Source organism: Larus michahellis, chromosome W, assembly GCF_964199755.1.
Source record: "Larus michahellis chromosome W, bLarMic1.1, whole genome shotgun sequence".
In the NCBI taxonomy this organism is placed as follows: Eukaryota; Metazoa; Chordata; class Aves; order Charadriiformes; family Laridae; genus Larus; species Larus michahellis.
Genome location: NC_133929.1, coordinates 15,648,507 through 15,673,687, shown reverse-complemented (window position 1 = coordinate 15,673,687; position 25,181 = coordinate 15,648,507). Strand labels below are relative to the sequence as shown.

The 25,181-nt window shown below is 44.7% G+C and overlaps 1 protein-coding gene across 8 annotated transcripts in view; it reads right to left on the bottom strand.

Annotated features, from left to right (window-relative positions):
- The window catches only part of LOC141735451 (sorting nexin-2-like), a 112,691-nt gene that overhangs the window by 36,481 nt on the left and 51,029 nt on the right, over window positions 1-25,181 (bottom strand). For 2 of the 8 annotated variants that reach the window (XR_012584738.1, XM_074568263.1), the window contains exons 13-15: window positions 15,443-15,523; window positions 15,260-15,331; window positions 13,960-14,436 (exon numbers count right to left, since the gene is read on the bottom strand). The exons of 2 other annotated variants lie outside the window; for them this stretch is intronic. Coding sequence is in view for 5 of the 6 variants with exons in the window: in XM_074568263.1 (XP_074424364.1) it covers window positions 14,386-14,436; window positions 15,260-15,331; window positions 15,443-15,523 (204 nt within the window). In the remaining variant the exon portion in view is untranslated. Of the gene's footprint in view, window positions 1-13,959; window positions 15,524-24,811; window positions 24,824-25,181 lie in introns of those variants that run through there. 4 more of the 8 variants (XM_074568268.1, XM_074568267.1, XM_074568261.1 and 1 more) reach the window with 3 other exon arrangements.

Below are 25,181 nucleotides of genomic sequence, written 5' to 3'. Positions count from 1 at the left end.
AGGAGGTAAAAAGGGTTTTTCATCAAACAAATCTATAAATTCTGCAACTGGGGACTAAGTAAATGCTGGCTGATGTTGCCTGTTTCTAACACTGCTCACCATAATCTCAAAAGCCTGTTGCCTTGACAAATACAGAAGTTGCCTGCTTGAGCCATGAGGAATGAAAATCTTTTCACCTTAATCACATTCCTTGTTATTAACCATGAATCTAGCAGACTAGGGATTTTAAAACCAGTTAGTACCATACACTCTGTTGGTGCCAAGGACAGCAGTGAAAAATGTGTGTTCAGGACCGAGGCACATCACCATACTGCTGTATACCCGACACCTTGCACCAAGCCTTCTGTTTTTAATTATTACTCTTTCAGGAAACACAGAAGATTATTTGATCATTTCCTTGACATTAAGGGCAAAAAGCTAAGACTAAACATGAGCAATACATAAATTACACGCTGAGAATAAAATGAAGGTAACCTATTTGTGGATGTCTCAGACTAAGAGCAGCAAAAGGGAATTGTAATGGCAGGTGGTGTAGAGCTATTTTATTGCCTTCCTGTAGCTGTGACTTAGGGCAAAGTACTGGCAATGGAGCATAATAGTTCTCAACGGAATATGCATGGGAATAAGCACACAAGAACTTTACTGCAATTTATTACATAATACCTCTTGCATGTCGTGGTTTGGGCTGGATTGGCCAATTAGAACGACAGATGCTTTCCCCCACCTCTCACTCTGAGGAGAGAAAGGAGAGAGATAAAGAGATTTACGAGTTTAGAAGGAACTAAACTACTTTAATGAAATATTAGTAATAAAAGGAAATAAGGAAATATATACACAATATATACAAAACCGTATCAAGCTCCCAGGATGATGTCACCAGCAGAAAATGGGGAAGTCCCAGACTGGACTCAGCAATGGATGGGAACTGGATTCCAGATATGGAGTCAGGAATGCATGGATTGGGGTCAAAGGCAGATGAACAGAATCATAGAATGTGTTGGGTTGGAAGGGACCTTTGAAGATCACCTAGTCCAACCCCCTTGCAGTAAGCAGGGACATCTTTCACTAGATCAGATTGCTCAGAGCCTCATCAAGCCTGGCCTTGAATGTCTCCAGGCATGGGGCCTCCACCACCTCTCTGGGCAACCTGTGCCAGTGCCTCACCACCCTCATTGTAAAGAACTTCTTCCTAATGTCTAATCTAAACCTACCCTGCTCTAGTTTAAAACCATTGCCCCTTGTCCTATCGCTACATGCCCTTGCAAACAGCCCCTCCCCAGCTTTCTTGTAGACCCCCTTCAGGTACTGGAAGGCCACTATAAGGTCTCCCCGGATCCTTCTCTTCTCCAGGCTGAACAACCCCAGCTCTCTCAACCTGTCTTCATAGGAGAGGTGCTTCAGCCCTTTGATCATCTTTGTGGCCCTCCTCTGGACCCCCTCCAACAGGTCCATGTCCTTCTTGTGCTGAGGGTTCCAGAGCTGGACACAGTACTCCAGGTGGGGTCTCACAAGAGCAGAGTAGAGGGGGAGAATCACCTCTCTGGATCTGCTGGCCACGGTTCTTTTGATGCAGCCCAGGATGCGGTTGGCCTTCTGGGCTGTGAGCGCACATTATTGGCTCATGTCCAGCTTTTCATCCACCAGTACCCCCAAGTCCTTTTCCGCAAGGGTTGCTCTCTATCGTGTCATCCCCCAGCCTGTATTGATAACGAGGGTTGTCCCAACCCAAGTGCAGGACCTTGCACTTGGCCTTGTTGAACTTCATGAGGTTTGCAGGGGCCCACCTCTCTAGCTCGTCCAGGTCCTTCTGGATGACATCCTGTCTGTCTGGCCTGTCAACCACACCACTCAGCTTAGTGTCGTTGTCAAACTTGCTGAGGGTGCACTTGATCCCACTGTCTATGTCATTGATGAAGATGTTGAACAGCATTTGTATACAAGCACGTTCTGCTTATATACATGGGTAACAAGCAGAATGATCCGGAAGCCAGCGTGCAGCTAGAAAGCTATGGTCTAATTGATACCACTGAAACTTGGTGGGACAAACTGCAGGACTGGAGCACTGCAATTGATGGCTATAAACTGTTCAGAAGAGACAGGCAAGGAAGGAGGGGGGGTGGGGGTGGGGTTTGCCATCTATGTAAAAGAATGGATTGACTGCACAGAGCTGTCTTTGAAAAACAGCGATGAACAAGTCAAAAGCTCATGGGTGAAAATTAGAGGCCAAGCCAACAAAGGAAACCTCGTGGTTGGTGTTTACTACAGGCCGCCCACCAAGGGGATCCTGCTGATGAAGTGTTCTTACTTCATCTACAGGAAGCATCATGCTCGCAGGCTCTGATCCTGCTGGGGAAGTTCAATCACCCTGACATCTGCTGGAAAATCAGCACTGCAAGCTGTAAGCAGTCCAGGAGACTTGGAGAGTGTTGAGAATACTTTCTTAATCCAGGTGATAGACAGCCCGATCAGAGGAGATGCATTACTAGGCCTGTTGCTCACCAATACAGATGAACTAATTAGAGATGTCAAGATGCCCGGGCTGCCACGATCATATCCTGGTGAAATTCACAACCTTGAGGGATATGGGCTAGGTGAAGAGTAGAGTAGTGAAGAGTAGATCCTGAATTTTAGGAGAGCAAACTTTCAGTTGTTTAAGGAATTAGTGGATGAGACCCTCTGGGAAACCGCCCTCAAGAATGATGGAGCAGAAAAGAGCTGGAAGCTCTTTAAGGACATTTTTCTTAGAGCACAAGAGCTCTTGATTCCCACGTGTAAGAAATTGGGCAAGGAAGGCAGGAGACCAGCATGGCTGAGTAAGAACTTCCTGGTGAAATTGAAGTGCAAGAAGGAAATGCATAGGCAGTAGAAGCATGGACATGTTTCTGGAGAAGAATATAGGGATGCTGCCCAGATGTGTAGGGATGGGATCAGGAAAGCTAAGGCACAGTTGGAGCTGAATTTGGCAAGGGATGCGAAGAAAAATAAGGGCTTCAACAGGTACGATGATCACGATGATCAGAAAAGAAAGCTTGAAGAAAAGGTACCATCCCTGATAAATAAGATAGACCTAGTGACAACCAACATGAAGAAGGTTGAGGTACTCAACAATTTTTTTTTTCTGGCCTTGGTTTTCACTCTTCCTACATCTCTCAAGTCCCTGAACCTCAAAGCAGGGACTGAGGGAATGAAGGCCTTCCCATCGTAGGAAAAAATCAGGATCGTGACCACCTGAGGAATCTGAAAGTACACAAGTCCATGGGACCTGATGAGATGCATCCCAGGGTCCTGAGGGAATTGGCAGATGTAGTTGCCAAGCCAGTCTCCACCATATTTGAAAAGTCATGGCAGTCAGGCGAAGTCCCGAGTGACTGGAAAAAGGATAACATCACCTCCATTTTTAAAAAGGATAAAAAGGAGGACCCTGGGAACTACCGACCTGTCAGCTTCACCTCCGTGTCTGGTAAGATCATGGAGCAGGTCCTCCTGGAAGACATGTTGAAACATATGGAAGACAGGGAGGTGATTAGAGACAGACAATTCATGCCTGACTAATCTAGTGGCCTTCTATGATGGAGCGACTGCATCAGTAGATAAGAGAAGAGCTACAGATGTCATTTACCTGGACTTCTGTAAGGCCTTTGACATGGTCCCCCACAACATTCTTGTCGCTACATTGGAGAGATATGGGTTTGACAGATGGACTGTTAGATGGATAAGGATGGGCGTGAAGAAGGAGTTACAGTCAACGGCTCAATGCCCATGTGTAAACCAGTAACGAGCGGTGTCCCTCAAGGGTCTGTACTGGGACCTATACTATTTAATAACTTCATCAGTGACATAGCGGTATGTCACGTCCCACTCTCAGGAAAGAGGGGGGGTAAGTGACTCAGATTCGTAAATCTCCAACGGTGAGGACTAAGGTGAGATAAATCTCAAGGTCCATATATAAACATTTATTAGTTTCCAAAAATGATTAGTATAGGTCTTCACAAGTCCACGATAATTGGTTAGGTATATAACAAATTATGGCAAATGGTGAGCTATGCATTGTGTTACTTAACAACAGGTATAGGACAACTCATGGCAAGCGGTACTTAAGGTCGTTACTTAACAACTCCAAGAGAAAAGAGAAACTGAGGGACAGAGAAAGGAAAAGACAGAGAAAAAGACAGAGATAAAGAGATCACCAGTCCTGGTTCCAGCGTCTTTTTCAGGGAATCTTCCCAGGCATAATCTTCTTCTACAATTACTACAAAGTAATTGTAGTAGGTGACTCCCTTCTGAGGGGAACAGAGGGCCCTATCTGTCGACCGGACCCATCCCACAGAGTAGTCAGCTGTCTCCCTGGGGCCAGGATCAAGGACATATGGAGGAAACTCCCTACCCTGGTTCGGCCCTCAGATTTTTATCCACTACTGATATTTCAAGTAGGTAACGATGAGATAGCTACCAGAAGTCTAAGGGCAATGAAGAGAGACTTCAGAGCCCTGGGACAGCTGGTTAAGGGATCAGGAGCACAAGTACTGTTCTCCTCTATCCCACCAGTTGCAGGGATTGATGAGGGGATAAACAGGAAGAGTCAGGAGATAAACTCCTGGCTCAGAGACTGGTGCAACCGGCAGAACTTTGGTTACTTTGACCATGGATTGATATACAGGACACCAGGCACGCTGGCAACAGGTGGGGAAAGCCTAACCAAAAGGGGAAGAAGGATTCTGGGACAGGAGTTAGCAGGACTCGTTGAAAGGGCTTTAAACTAGGTTTGAAGAGGGACGGGGATGTAACCAGAGTGACTAAAGTGGTGCCTGGAAGCAGCATGCCATTGCTGGTGGGTAAAAGCGCTAGCAAGGTCTTGCAGCCTGTTATTGCAGTGGAGGTGGGAGATGATGACCCATGTGCTAGCAAAGACATGAGGACTAGTGATAGGTTGGCAACTGCAGAAATGTCTGAGCGTGGACAGGTGGGAATAAGGGCTTGTCCCCCCAATAAAGTGGCAAGGCAATTAGCCCAGCTGAAGTGCATCTACACGAATGCACGCAGCATGAGCAACAAACAGGAAGAGTTGGAGGCCATTGTATAGCAGGGAAACTATGATATAGTTGCCATCACAGAAACGTGGTGGGAAGACACACACAAGTGGGGTGCAGTGATTGATGGCTACCAACTCTTCAGAAGGGATAGGCAAGGAAGGAGAGGTGGTGGGGTGGCCCTCTATGTCAGGGGCAGTCTTGAATGCCAAGAACTTAACAATGTGCATGACGACATTGTTGAGTGTGTATGGATAAGAATCAAGGGGAAGGCCAATAAGCCGGACATCGTGGTGGGAGTTTGTTATAGACCCCCTAATCAGGATGTAGAGACTGGTGAAATATTCTATAAGCAGCTGGCAGAGGTCTCGCGATCGCCCGCCCTTGTTCTTGTGGGGAACTTCAACTTCCCAGATGTCTGCTGGAAATATAACACAGCAGAGAGGGAACAGTCCCGGAGCTTCCTGGAGTGTGTGGAAGACAACTTCCTAACGCAGCTGGTGAGGGACCCAACTAGGGAAAGTGCCCTACTGGACCTGCTGCTTGTTAATAGAGAAGGTCTTGTAGGGGATGTAAAGACTGGAGGTTGTCTTGGGCAGAGTGACCATGAAATGATAGACTTTTCGATTCTTGGTGAAGCAAGGCGGGGAGCCAGCAGAACTGACACCTTAGATTTCCGAAGGGAAAACTTTAGCCTGCTTAGGAGCATGGTTGAGAGTGTCCCTTGGGGGACAGTCCTGAAGGGCAAAGGTGCCCAGGAAGGCTGGTCTTACTTCAAGGAGGAACTCTTAAAAGCTCAGGAGAAGGCCATCCCCATGTCTCGAAAAACGAGCCGACAGGGAAGAAGACCAGCCTGGCTAAATAGAGAGCTTTGGCTGGACCTCAGGGAAAAAAGAGAAAGCTTATGATCTTTGAAAAAGGGGGTTAGCTACTAATGAAAAATACCAAGATGTAGTGAAGCTATGCAGGGCGAAAATTAGAAGGGCCAAAGCTCAAGCAGAACTCAGCTTGGCCACCACGGTTAAAGATAACAAGAAGAGGTTCTTTCAGTATATCAATAGAAAAAGGAAGACTAGGGAAAATGTAGGCCCACTGATGAATGAGACGGGTGCCCTAGTGGTGGAAGACACAGAGAAGGCAGAGTTACTGAATGCCTTCTTTTCTTCAGTCTTCACTGCTAAAGCTGTCCCTCACGAATCCCAGGCCCTGGAGGCAAGGGGGAAGGTCTGGAGAGAGGAAGAGTTTTCCCCAGTAGAGGAAGATCAGGTTAGAGACCACTTGGCCAAACTGGACATCCATAAGTCCATGGGCCCTGACGAGGTGCACCTGCGAGTGCTGAGAGAGCTGGCAGATGTTATTGCTGGGCCACTCTCCATCATCTTTGAAAGGTCATGGGGAACAGGAGAGGTGCCTGAGGACTGGAGGAAAGCCAATGTCTCTCCAGTCTTCAAAAAAGGCAAGGAGGAGGAGCCGGGGAACTACAGACCGGTTAGTCTCACCTCTGTCCCTGGGAAGGTAATGGAGCGACTCATTCTGGATGTCGTCTCCAAACACGTTGAGGAACAGGAAGTCATTGGAAGTGGTCAACATGGATTTACCAAGGGTAAATCATGCTTGACCAATCTCATAGCCTTCTATGATGTTATAACTGGTTGGCTGGATGAGCGCAGAGCAGCAGATGTCATCTACCTTGACTTTAGCGAGGCTTTTGACACTGTCTCTCATAACATCCTCATTAGGAAGCTGAGGAAATGTGGACTAGATGAGGTGACGGTGAGGTGGATTGAGAGCTGGCTGTGTGACAGGACTCAGAGGGTTGTGATTAATGGAGCAGGGTCGAGTTGGAGGCCTGTAACCAGTGGTGTCCCCCAGGGGTCAATACTTGTACCAGTATTGTTTAACATATTCATCAACGACATGGACGAGGGGATAGAGTGTATCCTCAACAAGTTTGCTGATGATACCAAACTGGGTGGGGTGGCTGACACCCCAGAGGGCCGTGCTGCCATCCAGCGTGACCTGGACAGGCTGGAGAGCTGGGCAGAGAAGAACCTAATGAGGTTCAACAAAAGCAAGTGCAAGGTCCTCCACCTGGGGAGGAAGAATGCTAAGCACCAGTATAGGTTAGGGGTGGACCTGCTGGAAAGCAGCTCTGAAGAAAAGGATCTGGGGGTCCTGGTAGACAGTAAACTATCCATGAGCAAGCAATGTGCCCTTGTCACCAAGAAGGCCAACGGAATTCTGGGCTGCATAGGGAAGAGTGTGGCCAGCAGGTCAAGGGAGGGGTCATTCTCCCCCTCTACTCTGCACTGGTGAGGCCACAACTGGAATACTGTGTCCAGCTCTGGGCTCCCCAGTTCAAGAGGGACAGGGAACTACTGGAGAGAGTCCAGAGTAGGGCAACTAAGATGATTGAGGGACTGGAGCATCTCCCTTATGAGGAAAGGCTGAGAGAGCTGGGACTCCTTAGCCTGGAGAAGAGAAGGCTGAGGGGAGACCTTATTAATGTTTACAAGTATCTAAAGGGTGGGTTTAAGGAGGACGGAGACAGACTCTTTTCAGTGGTTCCCAGTGACAGGACGAGGGGTAACGGGCACAAGCTGGAACATAGGAAGTTCCAATCAAATATGAGATAAAACTTCTTTACAGTGAGGGTGACAGAGCACTGGAACAGGCTGCCCAGGGAGGTTGTGGAGTCCCCTTCTCTGGAGACTTTCAAGACCCACCTGGATGCAGTCCTGAGTGATGTGCTCTAGGCAATCCTGCTTTAGCAGGGGAGTTGGACTAGATGATCTCTAGAGGTCCCTTCCAACTCTGAAAAATTCTGTGATTCCATAATTCTTCTTTCTTGGAAAAATCTTCCCAGGCATGGTTGTCTGCTTTTGTTTCTTCTTTGTTCCTTCCCCAGGGGCACTTATTTTCCCCTTTTATGTTTGCTGAATTAGCACTGTCCACCCCCCTTGCCGATGACAGCCTCGTCTCAGGTTTCTCCCTTCTCCCAGGTGACGTGTAGCATGATTTGGGTGGAGAGACTAGTGCCATAGTCATACATGTTTAGCATGATCTCTATAATCTTCATTAGCATATGCAGGGGTGTGTGCTTTCATATGCATCTCATGGATAATGAAGCAAAAGTCATTTATCGGACACAATGGCCTCGAGAACTTAGAACTAGCAAGCTCACCACACAAGTGGCAGAACTATCCAGTCTTCACAAGGCAGTTCTCCCATACTTTCAGGTGCCAGAAGCATTAGCCTTATCAGTTCTTTGAAAGCCAGGCCTGCATTATTTATTTCTTGCGAGTGTTTGAGGCATTCCATTGAAAACTTCGAGGGCCTTCTGCCCTTCGTCAGGGAATTTACTGTCCGTCTCTTACACAGTAGAGTGCGCTCTCAGCAAGTTTCCGGATGACACCAAGCTGAGTGGTGCAGTTGAGTCGCTAGAAGGAAGGGATGCCATCCAGAGGGACCTTGACAGGCTTGAGGAGTGGGCCCATGAAAACCTCATGAAGTCCAACAAGGCCAAATACAAGGTCCTGCACCTGGGTTGGGGCAATCCCTGGTATCGATAGAGACTGAGGGATGAATGGATTGAGAGCAGACCTGCAGAGGAGGACTTGACGATACTGGTGGATGAAAAATTGGAAATGAGCTAGCAATGTGTGCTTGCAGCCCAGAAAGCCAATCGTATCCTGGGCTACATCAAAAGAAGTGTGGTCAGCAGGTTGAGAGAGGTGATTCTGCCCCTCTGCTCCGCTCTCGTGAGATCCCACCTGGAGTACTGTGTCCAGCTTTGGAGTCCTCAGCACAAGAAGGACATGGACCTGTTGGAACAGGTCCGGAGGAGGGACACAAAAACAATCAGAGGGATGGAACGCCTCTGAAGAAAAGCTGAGAGAGTTGGGGTTGTTCAGCCTGGAGAGGAGAAGGCTCTGGGGAGACCTTATTGCAGCCTTTCGAAACTTAAAGGGGGCTTATAGGAAAGATGGAGAGAGATTTTTTTACCCGGGCCTGTAGTGATAGGACAAGGGGCAATGGTTTTAAACTGAAAGAGGGTAGGTTTAGATTGGACATAAGGAAGAAATTTGTTTACGATGAGGGTACTGAGACACTGGAACAGGTTGCCGAGAGAAATTGTGGATGCCCCATCCCTGGAAAGATTCAAGGTTGGGTTGGATGGGGCTTTAAGCAACCTGATCTAGCGTAAGATGTCCCTGCTCATGGCAGGGCAGGGTTTGGACAAGATGATCTTCAAAGGTCCCTTCCAACCCAAACCATTCTATGATTCTATGATTTTTTTCTACAGAGATGTAGAGATGGAGAAGCTCATGATTGTTTCAGCAACCTTTTCAGTAAGAGATTCTCCAAGGAGGGAAAAACCCTCTATTGCACTGGATTGAGTATATGCCATGCATTATTATTTCTACAGTGCAAGAGAGTGTCCAGACATGAAAGAATGCAATGCTTGGCATTGCATTGCCTACCTTGTAGTTTCAGGTTCTTTGTCCTTAATTGTTGCCTTGTCTTCTATCTAGACAGTAATGAGACACCAACAGAAAACACAAAGACAAAAACTCAGAAGGAACTAGGATCCCAGTTTAATTTTTTTACAAAGCAAGAGTGGGGAATAGCAGCAAGAAACAGTGCTGGAACAGGAGAAGAGAACAGAGCTACTTTGGGTGACCTTCCAGGAGCTTTAGAAAGCTGCAGAATTGATAAGTGAGAAAAGATTAGTGGATGGGCAGAAGTAAAATTCTTCAAATATCATAAAGAACAAATTACTGAGTTATAAGAGTAGGCTTACAAAAAAAGGTAAGAGGTTTACAAAAAAGGTTTAAGAAGACTTTTCTAGGAGACGGTCAGCTGTATTTCAGAACTTCCACAAAATTTGCTTACATAAGTTTTCTGCATATTTTACAGTCTATTTGCTCTCCCTGTACTGAGAGTTCTCAGGTCTATTCTAGTCCTATATTTCTGTGAGTTAACTAACTCTGCTGTTTCACGGCAGGATCAACTATATTTCTTACCCTTGACAAACATTTAAGCCCCATGAAGACAGAGTTTCCATACCTTACTCCTGAAAGTTATCCCCATGCTGCAATATCTTTATTACTCAAAACCATTTCCTAATGAATCTTTCTTACTTCTCGTGGATAGGACAAGAAATTTCAGGGCGTAAGATCATAGCATCCCCAATCCATACATTGTTTGCTTCCTCTCTCTTTGCAACAACCTTTTATGTTAGTGAGGATTGTTACAAAGTTCCTGCTCAGCATTCCCTTGTTTTTTTTAGATCTAAACAACTCCCAGTGTGTTCTGTTCTCACTGATGAGAGATCTAGAAAGCAGTGTAATAAGTCATATTTTCTCCTACATTGCTTTCTCCTGTGGTCTCTCTCTCCCATTGACTTGCATCTTTCTTGGAATTTGACATGGTACTCCAGCTCAGTAAGTATACATTCCACTTGTCATTGGTAAGGATGACTCCCTCTTTCTTACACTTTATAGTCATCTTTCAAAACTCCAACATGTATTTGCCTTTTTTGCAACAGCATGACATTAGTGACATGGTCAGCTTAAGACCCACGGTCACTTTGTGATGCATGATAAACACCAAATTCCTTCAGGAAGAACTGTTATCTAATCTGTTGGATCTGGGCTACTGATTATTTTTGCTAAATGCAGCACTCGCCATCAGTTCCTATGAATTGCACCCCATTTTTCATTTCTTAAATAATCTTTCCAATTTACCAATTTTATTATTAATTCTACTCTTGATTTTCAGAACATTCACAGTCACTTTCACCTTGGTGCCGATGTCAAATTTAAATAAACACACTCTCTATTACATCGAGCTCATTAAAACATCAACTCACATGGGACCTTGAACAAACCCCTCTGCAATACTACCCAATAAATCCTTCCATTGTTGATATATGCATGTGCTTCTGCATACCTGTGCTCATATATGCACAAACATATGCGTGTGCATGCACATCTACATTCTGTCTGTATCTGAATATACGGAGATTACACTGACCAGAGTACTTGGTTGGTTTTGGTGCTTGCTGAGTGCTAACTCATTTGGCTTTCCTCCAATACAAACAAAACTCGTAAGTGTATCATAGAATGGTTAGAGTTGGAAGGGACCTTAAAGATCATCTAGTTCCAACCCCCCTGCCATGGGCAGGGACACCTCCCACTAGACTAGGTTGCTCAAAGCCCCATCCAGCCTGGCCTTGAACACTCCCAGGGATGGAGCATCCACAACTTCTCTGGACAACCTGTGTAAATAGCATTTGCATTGGACTCAACTAACTTGTACCTTCCTCAACTAACTGACAGCATTTTTTAACTAGAAAATATGGCAGAGCCATTTTATTGATGCACATGTAACACACATCAGTTATCACATTGCAAAAATCTATATTAACTTTTAAGAAATTATCCTACAAGAAATCACACCAAGAAGGAAAACCAAAACATATTTCCAACAGTTGATCTACCTCAAGCTTAAAAAACAAAACGAAACAAAATAAACCCCACAACTTTCCTTTTTTCATTTACAATAATGACAGTGAGTTCTGATCCTAATACAATTCCTCTGAGGAATTGCATAACACGATAGTATTTTAAAAATATATTTAGAACAGAAAGAGAAAAATGTAGGCTCATTTAAAAATTTTGCTTAGTTAAGGAAAACTGCTAAGCAAATATGGAAGGTGAAGTGTGCAAGTAAACAACAGACTTGCACAGACTTGCTAATGGGGTGCTCAGTTACACTGCTGTTAGAAATTCCCTGCGTTAAACTAAGAAGAAATGGTTTGTGCTCAAGCAGTTTTATATATTCCTCAGAGATACCATGAATAGTAATAAGAACATTTTTTAAAATAGTAAAATATTTAAAGCATGGGCATGTATGCCATAGTAATGTACAACTGAATAAAAATCTGATCTTCCCACAGGACTCGCTAAAAGATGTGTTGCTTTCCAGATAAATCCTTGTTAACTCAAACTAACATGTTCAAAATAACAAGGTTCAGTGATCTGGCAGTTTTTAAGAGCAGATTGCTGACATGGTTTTGAATGTTTCTTAGATGAAATCACTAACATTAACAACTTCGCATTAATCAATTGGTGCCAGCGGAATTCTCAAGAGCTATTCTGTAGGCTCTAACACCAAACAGTAATCAATTAAGGAAGTTAGATGAAATGAAATGATGCAAAGAACAGAGTTGTCAATGGCAAAATCTCAGTGGTATCAAAGGAAGAGTAAAAAATATGCCATATACTTATTTCATAATGCAAGTAAATTATTCTAAACAGTCAAAAGATTTAGTTATCTAACAATTCCCAAATAACTATTATAATAAAAATTTATGAAGTAACTTCACAAATCTATATTCTAGAGCATATAAATTAATTTCTGTATCAATTATACTTAATCTTCAAATAATCAACACTGACTGTGGTGGGTTAGCCTTGGCTAACTGTCAAACTCCTACCCAGCAGCTCGCTCACTTCCTCTTTCAGCAGGGCTGGCTGGGCAGGGAGGGAAGAGAAAATAGGAATAGGAGCAAGAAAGCTCTTGGGCTGAGATAAAGACTGGGAGATTGCTGAACAATTACCATTGCAGGCAAACCAGACCCAACTTGGGGAAAATTAACTTAATTTATTGCCAATTAAAATAGATATTTAATTACTGATTCAGGTAGTTGGAAACAAAAAGACAAACATTAAAACAACAGCTTTCCTCCCCCCTTTCCCCAGCTCAACTTCACTCCAGACTTCTCTACCCCTGAGTGGTGCAGGGGGAATAAGGAGGTCTCTGCTCAGTATATAACAGTTTCTCTCTGCCGCTCCTTTCTTCTCACACTTTTGCTCTGCTCTGCTCTGACATAGGTCCTCCATGGGCTGCAGTTCGTTCTGGAACATACAACAGATCCATCACGAGTTCTCCACATGCTGCAGGGAATATTTGCTCTGCCATAGAGCACCGCATCCTCCTCCTCTGACCTTGGTGTTCCCTCCTCCTCTCCCTGTCTAGCCTTTTCTACAGTTTATTTTCAGAGGCACCACGAGCTTTGCTGATGGGCTCAGCTTTGGCCTGTAGTGGGTCTGTTGCAGAGCCATTTGGAACCGGCCGTGTCCAGCACAGGGGCAGCCCCCGGCCTCTTCCCTGCAGCCCTCCTGCCTACTACCAAAACCTCGCCACTTATACCAAATACACCAACTTAAAAACTGAGGGGGAAAAAAAAAATCAAATACATACAGTTTAGTCCCTGGAGATTACTTAATATTTTTACATCTCTTGAGCATTTTTCTTTTTGAATAGGGAGAAACAATGCCACTGTTTTTTTCTCTATATATTTCACCTGTGAACAACTATTAAGCACAAATAACATTGCTTTGTTAAACAGCTAAGTTTTTGAACCTGCTGAGTTAGCAAAGATATCCACAGCAGGGTGTTGAGAAGAGGGGCAATTAAATACCACTCAAAACAGAGTTCTTATTTTTCCATCATGAGGGCCTCTACCATGTTACATGCCATAGAAAACTACCTGACAATCTGTAGTGCATTCTTTACCTTCCACAAGCAAACTATCAGAATCTATTAAAATTACTTTATGCTGATAGCACTAGAGACAGGACAAATCACAGACCAAGAATCAGATACCAAATAATGTGTCTCAGGGTGCTGAGGCCAGGCCCATTTGCAAGCAAATGATATTGTGTGAAGCTGGCATGCTCAATGCATGACAACTGATGCACTGCAAGAGGGCTGGACTAGATGATCTCTAAAAGATCCCTTCCAACCCAAACCATTCTACGATTCTATGTGTTGCCGCTTTTGATATAAACTCAATCTGTTATAAATGCTACTTTTAAGAATACCAGTAAATATCTAGAGAAACAAAATAAGAGTTTAATGCTTCACAAGATACATTTCTTTATTATCGTAATCACAGAAACATGATTTTGTACAGGAATGTGTAAGTGAACGTTAATCAATGCAATTAAATTTGTTTCAAAGATCAGGTAAACATACTACAGAACATTGTATTGTAAAGAACAAAAATATCTTTCTGGCCTTACAGTGCACATTTTGGTGCAAGTATTAAGACACAATAGTGTTCAATTCAGCAATGTATCGCAGAACATCATGCCACAGTCCACTTCAAAGAGGGTCATGACATGCAGCTTGTTAATAAAATGGTATGGTATATAAAACCACCACACGTTAATTCATAAAATATATAGTGGTTTATTTGGATGATTTTGAAGTGATTTCAGTGTGGAATTTAGTTTTTATCCAGGACAAACATCTGGAGGCTCTTGTTATTTGCAGTAGTCTTCGTTTAGGCGATGGATTTGGCTTCAGGTAGGAATGCCTCCCAGTATTTTATTAGCTTGCAGAGAAGGAAAAAAAAAACAAACACCACCAAACCTTACTTTAAGTACTGAATGTTGGAAAAGAACACACATACGCCTTCCTCCTCTTGTACTGAATTTGTCTCCACTGGACAAAGTAAGAACATAGATGCTTCCATTCACATTATCCATTCACATTATTACATGATGCAAGAAAAACACAAATAATAAATACAAAAATCTGGTCATGCAAACAGAGTTAGTTTTACACACTGAGCACATTGCCACAGAATACAGTTATACAGAATTTGCTTGCACAGTGAGTTTCCCATTCTTACCTCTAAAGGTGCTTTGTTTTGTTTTTTTTAAATGATTTTATTTTATTTTTATTAAACAAAGCTGGAGGGTTATACTCTCAGATTGAAAAAAGGAAAGATTCCAGACACTCATTTGGGAACCAGGCCTACTTCTGAGTCACTGAAAGCTGTTTTACTGCTGTAAAATATTCAGTACTTTTTTTTTTAAGCAGATAAGCATTCGAGTATTCAAGTCTCCTCAGTAAGCCTAAGCACATATTTCATGCATTTTACTCCAATCTACAAGTAAAAGTATTACTTGAATAGAAAAGACTCTCCACTCTCCCCCCACCTCCCTAACAAAGCTTCTCTCTTGCTCCCCTGAATTAGGGCTATGCAAGTGAGAACAGTAATAGCTGGGAAACAGCAATCACTATGTTCTCCTATTACAGACTAGAGTTAGTTATATTTTAGAAACTGCTATACTTAAAGCCTGCGTTTTTTAACTAACCTAATATGGAACATATTAAGTACTAACTCGTACAAAAATTTTAAAATTTCATACCTGCTGTTGTGTTTGCATTAATGATTCTAAGTACTTGATAATAACAGTTTTAAAGTCTTTCACTCGTTCCCTCTGTTAATAGAGTAAATAATTATGGCAGATTAACCTCTTAACCAAGTTTGCTTGGAACATCAATATTATCTAAAGCAAAACTGTCATTTATTTGTACAAAATTATACGTGCCTCAAATCTTTGCACTTCCTCACGAATGGTTTTGGAGATCTGTTCAAAATCTTTTTCCCCTTGCTGAACTTTTGTCTCCCACTGGCAAAGGAAAAACATGCAGATATAAGATTGCATTCTCTGTTCAGTCTATCAGTATCTGAACTTTTATTTAGTATATTAGTGACAGTCATTCAAGAGTTGAAAAGCACCTATTTGGTTTTTGACATACTTAAGGGAAAGTCTCAGTAGAGTGATTTCAAAACAACAATTTATAGATAAGGATATCATCAGATCAGTTAAAACAATGATATCTCTAAGGCAATGTTATCTGTATACCAAATATAAAAATATCTTAATATTGTTATTAGCAAATATTTAGTAACAAAAAATTTAAAGATTCTTTAGCAAAGAAAAAGGATCTCTAAAGCTTTATTAGCTAATCCCTTCACAAACACTACTATAAAAGGAACCTAAATCTTTACGTTTTCTTACCTGTTCAATCAAATACGAAAAAGTCTCAAAAATTAGTTACCTGTACTTTCCTATTCACAGAAGAGATTATTAAATCTTCATCTCTGCCTATGGTCAAGTAAATGCTTATCTTTGTCATATTTCTGCTGCAGATGACAAGCTAACAAGGATGTGTTTATTGATCAGAACATATGTAGGCAAGCCAAAGCACAAGCTCTCTTGCTCAGTGGTGACTGTTTTAAGAGACAGCAGGAATTAAAAAAAAAAAAAAAAAAGAAAAAGAAAATAAAAAATGGCAGGTAAGAGCACAGAAGGAAAATTCAGAGGAAGTGAAGCTGCTTGTAGGGTTTTGCCATACTGGGAACAAGGCATTAATATCAATACTACAAAACACTTGGTCATGTTTATCCTTACTTTATGTCAAAAGACATCCAGTTACACAATTAAGAAAGCATCACCAGCTATGTTACCTTATCATTACTAGACTTTCTTTTGCACCTCCTTTTATGCAACTATTATATTGCTAAATTTAAACCATCTGTGAAAGTATATTATGAAAAAAGCTATCATCCTGACACTTCAGACATACGCATGCTAACAGACATTCTAAAAGTGCAACTGTATCTGTTATTCTCAACATACTAACTGAATTATGGGAACTAATAGATCGGGTAACAGTTATCTTCCCCAGAAAAAAAAGCAGCCAGGAAGCAACATACACCGATATAGTAGCTTCCTGCTAGCAATCTAGTGGTGCTATTTAATCACAAGAGCATTTTGTGGTGCAGTGTCATCTTACTGTTATGATACGTAATGAACATCTATTCAAATAAATATCTTGAGATATTTATGTTTTTAATCTGTATTTATTCAAAGTTCCCTTAGTGTCTTTTCAGATGTACACTTATGGAGCTATGCAATAAGTCATAACAGGATCATAAAATCATCTAGGTTGGAAGGGACCTTTAAGATCATCAAGTCCAACCATTAACCTACCACCTCCAAGTCCACAACTAAACCATGTGCCTAAGCACCACATCTACCCATCATTTATATACCTCCATGGATGGTGATTCAACCACTTCCATGGGCAGCCTGTTCCAACGTTTAATAACCCTTTCAGTAAAGAATTTTTTCCTAATATCCATCCTAAACCTCCCCTGGTGCAACTTGAACCCGTTTCCTCTTGTCCTATCACCTGTTACTTGGGAGAAGAGACTGACCCCCACCCTGCTACAACCTCCTTTCAGGTAGTTGTAGGGAGTGATAAGGTCTCCCCTCAGCCTCCTTTACTCCGAACTAAATGACCCCAGTTCCCTCAGACACTCCTCATAAGACTTGTGCTCTAGACCCTTCACCAGCTTTGTTGCCCTTCTCTGGGCCCACTCCAGCACCTCAATGTCTTTCTTGTAGTGAGGGGCACAAAACTGGACACAGTACTCAAGGTGCGGCCTCACCAGTGCTGAGTACAGGGGGATAATCACTTCCCTAGTCCTACTCACCACACTATTCCTGATACAGGCCAGGATACCGTTGGCCTTCTTGACCACCTGGGAACACTGGTGGCTCATATTCAGCAGGCTGTCAAACACCACCCCCCAGGTCCTTTTCCACCAGGCAGCTTTCTAGCCACTCTTCCTCAAGCCTGTTGTGACTCAAGTGCAGGACCTGGCACTTGGCCTTGTTGAATCTCATACTATTGGCCTTGGCGCATCGATCCAGCCTGTCCAGATCCCTCTGCAGAGCCACCTGCAGATCAACACTCCTGCCCAATGTGGTGTCGTCTGCAAATTTACTGAGGGTGCACTCAGTCCCCTCATCCGGATCCTTGATAAAGATATTAAACAAAACTGGCCCCAATACTGAGCCCTGGGGAACATCCCCTTGTGACAAGCCGCCAACTAGATAGAACTCCATTCACCACAATTTTTTGGGCCTGGCCCTCCAGCCAGTTTTTTACCCAACGAAGAGCATGCCCATCCAAGCCATGAGCAGCCAGTTTCTCCAGGAGGATGCTGTGGGAAATAGTGTCAAAGGCCTTACTAAAGTCCAGGTAAACAACATCCACAGCCTTTCCCTCATCCACTAAGCAGGTCACCTTGTCGTAAGAGGAGATGAGCTTAGTCAAGCAGGACCTGCCTTTCATAAACCCATGCTGACTGGGCCTGATCACCTGGTTGTCCTTCTTGTGCTGCATAATGGCACTCAGGATGATCTGTTCCATGACCTTCCCAGGCACTGAGGTCAGGCTTACAGGCCTGTAATTCCCCGGATCCTCCTTGCAGGCCTTCTTGTAGATGGGCGTCACATTTGCTAGACACCAGTCAACTGGGACCTCCCCAGTTAGCCAGGAATGCAGGTAAATGATGGAAAGTGGCTTGATGAGCACTTCCTCCAGCTCCCTCAGTACCCTTGGGTGCATCCCATCCGGCCCCATAGACCTGTGTGTGTCTAAGTGCTGTAGCAGGTCACTCATCATTTCCCCTTGGATTACGGGGGCTTCATTCTGCTCCCCGTCCCTGTCTTCTAGCTTAGGGGTCTGGGTACTCAGGGAACAACTGGTCCTACTACTAAAGACTGAGACAAAGAAGGCATTAAGTACCTCAGCCTTCTCCTCATCCTTTGTCCTATGTTTCCCCCCACATCCAATAAAGGATGGAGATTATCCTTAGTCCTCCTTTTGCTGTTAATGTATTTACAGAAACATTTTTTATTGTCCTTAACAGCAGTAGCCAGGTTAAGCTCTAGTTGGCCTTTGGCCCTTCTAATTTTCTCCTTACATAGCCTCATGAAATCTTTGTAGTCCTCATGAGTGGCCTGCCTCTTCTTCCAAAAGCCATAAACTCTCCTTTTTCCCGTGAGTTTCAACCATAGCTCTCTGTTCAGCCAGGCTGATCTTCTTCCCCGATGGCTCATTTTTTGGCACATGGGGACAGCCTGCTCCTGCACCTTTAAGACTTCCTTCTTGAAAGATGTCCAGCCTTCCTGGACACCTTTGCCCTTCAGGACTGCCTCCCAAGGGACTCTGTCAAGCAAGATCCTGAAAAGACCAAAGTCTGCCCTCCAGAAGACCATGGTGGCAGTTCTGCTGAACCCCCTCCTTGCTTCTCTGAGAATCAAAAACTCTATCATTTCATGGTCACTATGCCCAAGATGGCCTCCAACCATCACATCCCCCACAAAGTCCTTCCCTGTTTACAAACAGCAGGTCCAGCAGGGCTCCTTCCCTAGTTGGCTCTCTCACCAGCTGTGTCAGGGAGTTATCCTCAACACACTCCAGGAACCTCCTGTACTGTTTCCTCTCAGCTGTACTGTATTCCCAGCAGACATCTGGTAAGTTGAACTCCCCCATGAGAAGAAGGGCTAGTGATCGTGAGACTTCTCCCAGCTGCTTATAGACTACGTTATCTGTCTCTTCATCCTAGTTGGGCAGTCTGTAACAGACTCCCACCATGATATGACTTGCTGGCTCTCCCACTGATTCTTACCCATAAACACTCAACCCTATTATCACCATCATTTAGTTCTTGACATTCGTAACACTCCCCAACATACAAGGCCACTCCACCATCTCTCCTTCCTTACCTATCCCTTCTGAAGAGTTTATAGCCATCCACTGCAGCACGCCAGTCATGTGAGTCATCTCACCACGTTTCTGTAATGGCAACTACATCATAGTTTTCCTGCTGCACAACAGCTTCCAGCTCCTCCTGTTTGTTGCCCATGCTGCATGCATTGGTGTAGAAGCACTTCAGTTGGGCTAATGGTCCCACTACCTTTTTGAAGGGAGAAGCCCTAATTCCTACCTGACCATTCCCAGGCGCTGCCGTAGTTTCTAACTCTTGCATCTTTGCTGCAACATGGATCTCCATCCCCTACCTTCACTGAGACAGCAGACCAAAGGGCCTCACTAGCATACCGTCCCGCAAACATCGGCACGCCACCCCCAGGCTTATCTCTGGCAAGTCTGGTTTCATCCACTTCCCCCTTCAAATCGTATTTAAAGCTCTTTCTTAAGGTTTAAGAATCATAGAATCGTAGAATGGTTAGAGTTGGAAGGGACCTTAAAGATCATCTAGTTCCAAGCCCCCTGCATTGGGCAGGGACACCTCCCACTAGACCAGGCTGCTCAAAGCCCCATCCAGCCTGGCCTTGAACACTTCCAGGGATGGGGCATCGACAGCTTCCCTGGGCAACCTGTTCCAGTGCCTCACCACCCTCACAGTAAAGAATTTCCTCCTGATATCCAATCTAAATCTACCCTCTTTCACTTTAAAGCTGTTACCCCGTGTCCTATCACTACACTCCCTGATAAAGAGTCCCTGCAGCATCTCTCCTATAGGCCCCCTTCAGGTACCGGAAGGCTGCTATAAGGTCTCCCCGGAGCCTTCTCTTCTCCAGGCTGAACAACACCAACTCTCTCAGCCTGTCTTCAGAGGAGAGGTGCTCCAGCCCTTTGATCATCTTCACGGTCCTCCTCTGGACCCATTTCAACAGGTCCACATCCTTCTTGTGCTGAGGACCCCAGAACTGGATGTAGTACTCCAGGTGGGGTCTCACCAGAGCAGAACAGAGGGGCAGAATCACCTCCCTCGACCTGGTGGCCATACTTCTTTTAATGCAGCCCAGGACGCCATTGGCTTTCTGGGCTGTGAGCACACATTGCTGGGTCATGTTGAGCTTCTCATCCACCAGCACCCCCAAGTCCTTCTCCTCAGGGCTGCTCTCAAGCCATTCTCCACCCAATCTGTATTTGTGCTTGGGATTGCCATGACCCAGGTGCAGGACCCTGTACTTGGCCTGGTTGACCTTCAAGAGGTTCGCACAGGCCCACCTCTCAGGACTGTCAAGGTCCCTCTGGATGGCATCCCTTCCCTCCAGTGAGTCAACCATGCCACACAGCTTGGTGTCATCGGCAAACTTGCTGAGAGTGCCCTCAATCCCACTGTCCATGTCGCTGACAAAGATGTTAAACAGCACTGGTCCCAGTACTGACCCCAGAGGAACGCCACTCATCACTGGTTTCCACTTGGACATTGAGCCATTGACTGCAACCCTTTGAGTGCGGCCATCTAGCCAGTTCCTTATCCACCAAGTGGTCCATCCATCAAATCAGTGCCTTTCCAATTTAGAGACCAGGACGTCATGTGGGACAGTGACAAACGCTTTGCATAAGTCCAAGTAAATGACCTCTGTTGCTCTCCCCTTATCTACCAATGCTGTAGCACCATCGTAGAAGGCCACTAGATTTGTCAGGCACGATTTGCCCTTGGTGAAGCCATGTTGGCTGTCACCAATCACCTCCTTATTTTCCATGTACTTTAGCAGAGTTTCCAGGAGGATCTGCTCCATGATCTTGCCAGGCACAGAGGTGAGACTGACCGGCCTGTAGTTCCCTGGGTCTTCCTTTTTTCCCTTTTTGAAAATGGGGGTTATGTTTCCCCTTTTCCAGTCAGTGGGAACTTCGCTGGACTGCCACGACTTTTCAAATATAATGGAAAGCAGCTTAGCGACTTCATCTGCCAGCTCCCTCAAGACCCCTGGATGGATTTCATCAGGTCCCATGGACTTATGCACCTTCAGGTTCCTCAGATGGTCTCGAACCTGATCTTCTTGTACAGTGGGCGGTTCTTCATTCTCATAGCCCCTGTTTTTGCATTCTGCAACCTGGGCGGCGTGGTCAGAACCCTTGCCAGTGAAGACCGAGGTGAAAAAAGTCATTCAGTACCTCAGCCTTCTCCATATCCTGGGTGACCAGGTCTTCTGTTTCCTTCTGGAGAGGGCCCACATCTTCCCTAGTCTTGCCTTTACCCCTGACGTACTTATAGAAGATTTTCTTGTTGTCCTTGATGCCCCTAGCCAGATTTAATTCTATCATCTGGGCTTTAGCTTGCCTAATCTAGTTCCTGGTCACTCGGACAGTTTCTCTGTATTCCACCCAGTCTTCCTGTCCTTGCTTCCACCCTCTGTAGGCCTCCTTTTTGCTTTTGAGCTTGTCCAGGAGCTCCGTGTTCATCCATGCAGGCCTCCTGGCTTTTTTCCCTGACTACTTCTTTCTTGGGATGCACCGCTCCTGAGCTTGGAGGAGGTGATCCTTGAATACTAACCAGCTCTCTTGGGCCCCTCTCCCCTCCAGTGCTTTATCCCATGGAACCCTGCCAAGCAGGTCCCTCAAGAGGCCAAAGTCTGCTCTCCTGAAGTCCAGGGTAGTGAGCTTGCTGTGTGCCCTCCTCGCTGCCTGAAGGATCTTGAATTCTACCATTTCATGATCACTGCAGCCAAGGCTGCCCTTGAGCTTGACGTTCCCCACCAGCCCCTCCTTGTTGGTAAGGAAAACCCATAACAATTAATTGTCATTTAGACAATTATTGTATCAGCTGATGACCCCTCCCCACCCAGAAAGGGGAATCGGGGAAAGCAAAGGAGAACACGAGGCTTGAAATATAAATAGATTTAATAGGAGAAGACTAAATAATTAACAATAATACTAAAGAACCAGTACATCAGTAGGAAGCTGTGCACTCCCAGCAGTGGACAGCAAATGTCGGACACTGCGAGCACAACGGCTTTGGGAGGAAGGGAAGGCCTCAGGGGTCTGGCACTGGGTCAAGGAGTTTCTCTGGACTGCTGCCATCAAGGGAGAGAGAAACTACACAGCAAACTTTCTAATTTATATAGAACGTGACATTCATGGTATGAAATCATCCTGTTGGCCAGCCTGGGTCAAATGCCCAGGCCTCGCTCCTTCTCATCCCTGCACCTGGCAAGGCTTGGAAACACTGAGACGTTGAATCCCACATAGCCTAGCTGGCTATAAAGTAAATATTTTCACAAATTCAGACACTAGAGTCTTCCAAAATGGGAGTTCTCCTCAGCATTAGAAGAGAAGTTAGTCCTGTGTCGCTCAACACAAGACACTTTTTCAATGAGCCCTGACAACTCCTGTGCAAAAATCTTTTTCCCCCTTTGAGACAGACATACCCCCGTCTGTTGCCAGCAGGCTTGGTGTTGCATAAACCAACCCATGATCAAAAACCCCAAAGTTCTGCCGCTGACACCAATCTTGGAGACAGGTATTGATCTGCTGGCTCTTCCTGTTTCTTCCCTCGTCCTTTTCTGTAACTGGAGGAATAGAGGAGAACACGACTTGTGCTCCTGACCCCTTAACCAGTTGTCCTAAGGCCCGGAAGTCTCTTTTGATCTCCCTTGGGCTTCCTGTTGCCAGTTCATCACTGCCTACCTGAAAAATCAGTAAAGGATAATAATCTGAGGGCCATACCAGGGAAGGAAGCTTTCTCTTTATATCTTTAACCCAGGCCCCAGGGAGGCAGCAGACTTCCCTAAGTGGGTCCAGTCTGCATATTGGGCCTTCCGCTCTCTTCAGGAGAGAGTCACCTATGACAATGACCCATCTTTTTTTCTTTACTGAAGAGGTTTTGATGCAGGGTGTAGTTCGACTTAACCTCAGTGATGCCTCCGCACTAATTGAATCATTGTCCTTGTCATTGGTCAGTTCTGCATGCAGAACCTCGTACCTATTTTGCAAGGGTACCTGGGAAGGTGGGGGAGTTACTGGGGAGACATGCCTGCTACGCAGGGCAGAAGCTTGTTGCCATTGTCCCCCAATCCTTTAAGTTACCACATTCAGCCAGGCAGAGAGAGGACAGGGAATCCTCTGTATTATGTGCCCTGTCTGCCTGTTGGGCCTGTCCCAAGGAAGGTAGGGCGTGACTCCAGCAGTCTGTCTCTCTCTCACACTCCCTGATAGTTCTCAACCTACTTACCTCCTCCGGAAGCTCCATCACTAAGCAGAGGAGTTCTACCTGGGTGCACCTCCCACAGGTGTGCTCACTGCAGCCATCTGTTATTGGTGTAACAGTAGGGCACACTCTGCAGTCTGATACCTGTGTGGCAGCGTGCTCCCATGAGAGCTCTGTCTGGGAAGCTGCATCAGTCCTGCTGGGTGCAGAGATTAGGGAGGTCAAGGCTTTCCACTGGATAGATACCATGGCTCCCTGGTCAAGCTGGTACAGCTTCCGTGCAAACTGCTGCACCACGCTCTGTTTGCCCAGCTCCCTAGGGCTGCCTTTTATGGGAGTGGCTGCTGTTACTGCTGGCCCTGTCCCCACCTCATCAGCAACCCTCGTGCCACCTGCCAGCTCCTGTGGGTTGCCTGTACTCTCCCAGCATTTCCCTGGCTCCAGAAAGCTCAGGAGAAGCCCCTTTTTGCCACAATCCACCACTCCCTTGCAGACATACCTGCACTGGAAAAAGAGAGATTAAGACCGCTTTGAAAAACTCATGCCTTCCTATTACAGCATCTTAGAGGTGCCCAAGACTTCAGAGAAAGCCTCTATAGGTCTATGGACCCACATCCCAGATTCATCATATCCAAACACCAGGGTTTGTAAGAATTGTCACTGGATAAGTTTGCCATCTTACAGTTTCTGACAATGAAAAAAATCTTTCCCTTGTTTAACATGGTGTTTTGAGGACACAATAAAGTAGGAAAAAAATCCTTCAGGAACAACATCATTAATTCTTTTTACATTAAGAATGAGAAAGGGTCATTGAGTATTTCCTACTACTCCAAACACTCAGGAATTAGTTTTGCCAATGAGTTCCAGCTCACTTGTTGCATGGTGGATGGACGACATCAAGAGAGCCAACCATCAAGAATGTGGTCACAAGAGTGATGCTTTTCCCCCCCCCAGTCAACAAGGGCCTTTTTAAAGAAAAAAAGAAAGCCACATTAACGAGCAGCTTCAACACTGTACGTAAAATATATTGAAATGCAGAAAGAGCAAATCAGCTTGGGTTAGTGACCAATGAGGCAGCCAAACAAAATAAAATGCATAAGAGATTGAAATCTGCAATGATGTTCTCCATTGTTTCATGAGAAAATGAATGTCCTACCTCTTCAATTTCCTTAGTGAAGCATGTTAGAAAAAGTGTATAATTTATGAAACTTCAACATGTTAGATTTTTACTGAAATTATATGTATATATTTAAAATATATATATAAGTAGATATGCTAGATCATTAAGCAAAACATGAGAACAGTTCTCCATTTGTCTTTTTAGCTAGATTTTAGCTTTAGAAGCCAAGAGATGTTCTTCTGACTACCCAAGTCATCTGCAACAGTTAAAAGCATTTTTTAACTTGTTCATGTTCCCCTCCTCCCATCTCCCAGACTCTGTAGAGACAGTATTCAACTGCCTTAAATATCTCAGAATGGGTAACAATTGTACACATCTCATATTTTAAATAAATTCCTTTTAAAAA